Genomic DNA, 6,200 nt, shown 5'->3' on the forward strand with positions numbered 1-6,200 from the left:
TTCTCTCATTGTGAGACCATCAGAATATCAGCCAATAATGGCCAACTGAGCATGTGATGTGATATCAGTAGTTTCATCAATAGAGATCTAAAAATATTTACAATTATTTATGTCTCTCCTTAATTGATGTTGTATGTTTGTGTTCAGTCTCATTATTTGGTCTTTTATAATATAATATTTCTACTGAGTGATAATTCAGAAATTTTCTTAATAACTCCATCTTTATCCTGCATATTGTGAAATAGAACTGGTACACACCTTAGGAGAGTTTCTTCAATAAATTCTCCCTCACTGAGTGCTTTTCCATGCTGAGGTATGGAATGAGCAATGCTCAAACTTACAGATGTTAAATTTGTAGAGACTTACAAATTTAAGAATGGAATTAGATGGGCTCTTATAAAAGTGTAGCTGCCTGGAAATGTATTCCTTCCTTTCATCCTCACTTTTTTTCCAAGAGCTGGGAATGATTAGTTTCAAAATGTCTATTTATATTCCACGTTCTGCTTACTACTGTTTCAGTACATAGAAAACAAAATGATCTGCCATTTTTTTTCTATAATGCCATACATCTCGGTTTATGTCTCTTGAAAGGGTCAGCTACTGCTACTACCACTTCCTTTACTTAACCTTTTTTGAAATTTTTTTTGGGTTCTTCATCAGGGAGGCAGTGACAAGACAGAATTATAGATAGCCTATTAGCCCTGCAGGCAATTAGGGGTTAACTAGCCTAACTGACCACAAGATGGCACATATAACTGTCTTTTAGGAAAGAGTTAATAAGCAGAAATCGGGATTAATAAGGATGCACAACAGTAATAGTAGTGAAATGGAGTCTGCACTATGCTGCAAAATGGTGTTCCTTATGTAAATTAAGATGGCTGCCCCTATTTCTAATGGTAGGGAATGCTCCCAGCCTCCCCCTCAACTTAACTCAGTAATGATGGTCAATTAGAAATCCATGACGCCTCAGAACAGTAGATTGGATGATGGTTGCTATGGTTATGTGGTTGCTGGCAATGGTGATCACAGGGCCCCCAGAGAGGCATCCGCCACGGCATTCCGCTGCTCCCTGCTCCGCCGGCCAGAAGTGAGATCAAAGGTCCTCTAATGGCCCAGAAGTCCCAGAACTAGATTCTCTGTGCTGGAGTTCTGTTGTTTTGGCCTACAGACCGCTGGCACAGAGTGTCTACACTATACTACACCAATACCAACACTATAACTACAGCAAATGTTTCATCCTCAGCATGCAGCTCCATACTTCTCTATATGTGGCCGCATGTGGCCACGTGTCATTGAAAATGGCTATGCATGTCATAGGTTCGCCATCAGGGTCTTAGGGCTTATGACCACTCCTTAGCCTGGAATGCTACTCCTAGGCATGGTTCCCTCCTTTATCCCTCCTTAGTCCTTCCTGGATCTCTGACCTGGAACTGGGCAGTGAGTAACAAAGCTGATGTTTAGCACCTGTTTCCATAGCCTACATGAGGTCATGGTGCCCCAGTATGGGTGTGGCACCTCATCTTGTCCCAACGTACAGCCTTGGTCTTCTTTTGGTCTCTACGTGCATACTTCTGGCCAGACCACATCTCCAGTGTCCCTGACTATCTCCCTATGCTTACCTGTGCTGGAAAAATGACTCATTGTGGCCTTTTATTAGATTTTTAAAATTAGAATTCAGTCTAATGTATTTTCTAAATCTATTTAGAAAAGGGTTGGATTTTTTTGAGGGGAGGGGGTTCAGTGTGACAGGGGACAGTACAGTGCTCACTATATTTCTTCCACCTATTTTGCCATTCTTGGCTCTGTCCCCTTCTTCCATTTTAAACATTTCTAGTTCCTTCAGCTGATCCTCTTATGACATAGACTCAAGGACCTTCACCATCCTGGTTGCCCTCTCCAGCTTATCAATGTCTATTTTAAATTGTGGTCTCCAACACTAATAATAGGGAAATTATTCCTGGAAGCTCTATCTTATTCCTATACCTTATATAAGATATATACCTTATACCTATAAAAATAAGATACTGGGAGACTTTCCTTCTTACACACATCTTCCTTATACCTGGAAGCTTTTCTTCTTAACAGAGCTCAATTTAATATTTGCATTTTAGGCTGCCACATTGCACCACTAATTCATGTTAAGTTTTCAATCCATTAAAGCCCCAGATCAAAAATTGCTGAATAAATTATCTTCCCTGTCTGATTCTAGGAAAGTTGAATTTTTCGAATCCAAACATACGACTTTATATTTATCCTTATCAAATTTCTTCTAAGTATATTTAATCCAATGCTCTAAATTGTCAGGATCCTTTTTGGATCCTGACTTTGTCATCCAGTGTATTAGCCGTGTGGTGGTGCAGTGGTAAGAGCTTTGGATTCAGAGTTAGGGGATCCATGTTCAAATCTTTGTATTACCACTTACTGCCTATGACCTTGGGCAAGTCACTTCTCTCTGGACCTCAATTTCCTCATTCCTAAAGTAAGAGGTTGATCTCAGTGGATGTAGACTTCTAAGGGCTCTTCCAGCTTGAAATCTCCAAGGATAATAAGCATGCCCTCAATGCCTGAAACCAAGTCATCCTTCAGAGTGCTCAGTGTTAGGCCAAGGTCAAACCGAACTCCTTAGAGAACTCTTCTGGAGACTTCCTGCCAAGTGGTGAGAAGAACAATGTCAACAATCACTCCAACTGTAGGAATGAAAAGATCCCCCAAAGGAAGTAATTGAAAAGCCAATAATGGTCCCAGAGAACAGATAATGAAACCTATTACCTTCCTTTGAGGAGGAGCAAGGCCGTAGACTTCAAGGGCAGAAGGTCACTTACACATACCTTATCAGACATAGGCACTGTATCAGTTGTCTTAGCTTATCTCCTTCTTTTGTTATAAGGGAGGATTCAGTCCCCAGAGTGGAGGGGGCAGGACATCCCCCCCAAATGACCCTGATGTTAAAAAATACCAAATATCAATAAAATGTATTTTTTAAAGTAATGGGCAGTTAAATGAGATTACCACTGACATTTGACATGGGTCCTCTTGCTCTTCCTTTGTGTTGATTCCCTACTATACCCTCTCAGCTATTGTTTTTATAAATCCTTCAGAGCTTGCTTGAAATATCACTTTTTCTAAGAAAGCTCTTCAGTAGATGAAAACTGGAAATGAGTGGAAAACCTGGGTTTAAGTGGATTCCTCTTGTAAAATTTGGTCTCGAATACCCACTCTGAATGAAGAGCTAACAAAGTAAAATACTCAAAGATGCCAGAATAAAAGGAAGCGTTTGTCTCATCTTGTTGGATTGGCATTGTCTTATTGGTAGGGTGAGCAAAATATACTAGCTCTGGATCTGGGTTCAAAGCCTGCTTCTGATAGATGAGATAGTCCCTTGGGCAAGTCATTTCTCTGTAAAATGAAGAGTTTGGAAGAGATGACTGGCTCTGGATTGCTGATCCTTTGAATCATATGGGTAAGATCAGCCAGGTGGTTCAGTTTGGATGAGACAGAAGGTCCTGGATTCAAATGTGACCTCGCACACTTCCTAGCTGTGTGACCCTGGGCAAGTCACTTCACCCCCATTGCCCACCCTTACCACTCTTCTGCCTTAGAGCCAATATTTATTATTGATTCTAAGGTGGAAGGTGAGGGTTAAAAAAAAGAATATCAGTATTCAGAGGGAAGGCAGGAATGGAAAAAGCATATAATTTGGATGCCATGAGGCCTAGGGAGGAGATTTGAGCTTGATTCTAGTATGAAAAAAAAACGCTGAGGAAAAAGCTAGGAAAAACCTGGGAGTTATAACAGTGAATTAGCAAGGAGATTGGCCTGACTAGGGTAGTTATTTTTGTTGGAGAATGACACAAGATAAGAGTGTATTGGTAGGGCTCGGCCAGTTGATCAAGAGTCTTGGATACCTTTCTAAGGCATTTGGACTTAACTGTTACACATCCCCATTTCTGTACCATTACATCTCATTAGTCAAGATTTTGCCACCTCTAGACAATCACTTATATGTCTCAGTGATTCCGGAATTGGATTATAACTGTTATGATATTGTAAGATTTGGGTAATTGAGCCTGTTACTCCTGCTGAACGGCGATTTCCTCAAGAGCTCTTCTCATAGTACTACTATGGTATATAGCACAAGTGTGATCAACTAGTTTTCTCTTGATGGGGACTCCTTATCCTGGAAATAGAAATATTTGACAAAAATGGCACCATTGGGGGCAGCTCAATGGATAGAAAGCCAGGCCTGAAGACCAGAGATCTTAGGTTCAAATCTGACCTCAGACACTTCCTAGCCATGTGACCCTGGACAAGTCAACTTGACCCCTATTGTCTAGGGCAGTGATGGGTAAACTACAGCCTATGGCCCAGATGCGCCCCCCTGAAATGTTCTATCAGGCCCTGCGACATTCTTCCTAATCTGACGAATACAGCGAGTAGGATACAATACAATGAAACTTGGAAAGAGTTGCCTTAGAAACAAACTGACAGATGAGCATTTCCTTTCCTTTGGCCCCCTCTTTAAAAAGTTGGCCCAGCACTGCTTTAGTGCTTAATGTTCTTTGGCCCTTAGTATTGATTCTAAGACAGAAGGGAAGGTTGTTGTTTTTTTTTTTTAAATGACATTGTTATATCTTTGGTTTGAGCTTTTTTTTAAGACTATACCTGTGACTTTATTAGGAAAGGGAAACTCCCTCTCCCTGCATAAATCAACCATCACCTGCTTTGTACATATAGTCTCAGAGAGCTGTCTGATGGGGGGGGGGGGGTGGCCCTGAGCTGTTAAGTGACTTGTCTAGGGTCACACAGCCAGTGGATGGCAGAGGCAGGACTTGAACCATGGTCCTTCTGCCTCTGAGGCTATCATATACTCTACACAGCTTCTTTCTTGTTTTTCATAGGAAGTGATTTTTATTTTATCCATTTTCAATAAAAAACAACAACAACAAAACCCTGATTTCAATCATCTCTCTTTGCTACAGGCCTTCTGGTTGGGACACTTGATTCAGTCTTAGACTCAACAGCTAAAGTGGCTCCATTTCGCATCCTCCATCAGACACCAGGTTCTCAGGTTTATTGGTCCATCGCATGTGGTAAGTGGGGCTTTGAGAATCTGTTTTTCAATTTTAAATGAAGAGGTCCAAGAACTTGTCTGTTTGGATCCATCATTTCTATCTTCTAGTTGTCTTGGCTCATGCTATGAAAATCCATCTGTTACTGTGCTGGGATATAATAGTAGGTTTTCTGTTACTGTATTTTTGATAAAAATTAAGTAATATTTTTTTTCTGTTTTTACTCTCACCCCAAATTCCCATCCAATATGGAGGGCAATCCATTAACAATACAGATTCTGGCTGTGCCTTGGCTAGCCCCTCTTTTAAGCCTAGCCAGTCAGGCAGCAAACATTTATTTAACACCTACTATGTGCCATGCACTCTGCTAAGCACTGGACCTACAAAAAGAGGCAAAAGATGGTCCCTGCTCTGGAAGAACTTCCAATCTTATGAGGGAGACAACATGCAAACAGTTACAGATAAGAGAGATTGGAATAATTAAGAGGAGTTATGGGTGGGAGAAGCAGGTAGGTGGCTCAGTGATTAGAGCCAGGCCTGGTGATGTGGCTTCAGATACTTCCTAGTGTGAAGATGGAATTATCTCTCCCCTATTTATTCTTTAGACTTTAGCCACCAGGAATGTATACACCTCACCCCACTTAAGATCAAGTGGCTGGGGGAGGAGGTCTATGACCCATGTGTGCTAGTGAGTGACAAATCAAAAACAACTTGCCCCCTGGGCAGTCCAAAGCAAGATTAAAGCTGCCATTTGTCCACGTAAAACTGGAAGGTAGACACAGGAAGATGCAAAGAACTATCTTTTAAATATGATGGTAACTTCCTGTGAGAAAGGATTTTGCCCTTTGAACTTGGCCTTGGTGGAGCTCAGACTTGAGACCTCAGACCGCTTCCTTTTGGATTGCCATGTGGGTGAGTAAAGGGCTGACTACCGTCTTGAAGGAGGCCTCATGGCTAGAAGCCGTGTTTAATTAACCTCTGTGCCTCCCTTTGCTGGGGCCTCTGAAGCCCTGCCTGATTTGGTCCTTTGGACCAAGCCAGAGTAATATATTCTCTCTCTCTCTCTCTCTCTCTCTCTCTCTCTCTCTCTCTCTCTCTCTCTCTCTCTCTCTCGCTCTCGCTCTCGCGCTC

The 6,200-nt window shown here is 41.7% G+C and overlaps 1 protein-coding gene across 1 annotated transcript in view; it reads left to right on the forward strand.

Annotated features, from left to right (window-relative positions):
* The first annotated feature begins 1,016 nt into the window (after positions 1 to 1,016).
* The window catches only part of TBC1D8B (TBC1 domain family member 8B), an 82,701-nt gene continuing 77,517 nt past the window's right edge, over positions 1,017 to 6,200 (forward strand). The window contains exons 1-3 of the mRNA XM_044682878.1: positions 1,017 to 1,087; positions 1,406 to 1,437; positions 4,980 to 5,090. Coding sequence (XP_044538813.1) covers positions 1,017 to 1,087; positions 1,406 to 1,437; positions 4,980 to 5,090 — 214 coding nt within the window. The remainder of the gene's footprint in view (positions 1,088 to 1,405; positions 1,438 to 4,979; positions 5,091 to 6,200) is intronic.

Source organism: Gracilinanus agilis, chromosome X (assembly GCF_016433145.1).
Source record: "Gracilinanus agilis isolate LMUSP501 chromosome X, AgileGrace, whole genome shotgun sequence".
Lineage (NCBI taxonomy): Eukaryota > Metazoa > Chordata > Mammalia > Didelphimorphia > Didelphidae > Gracilinanus > Gracilinanus agilis.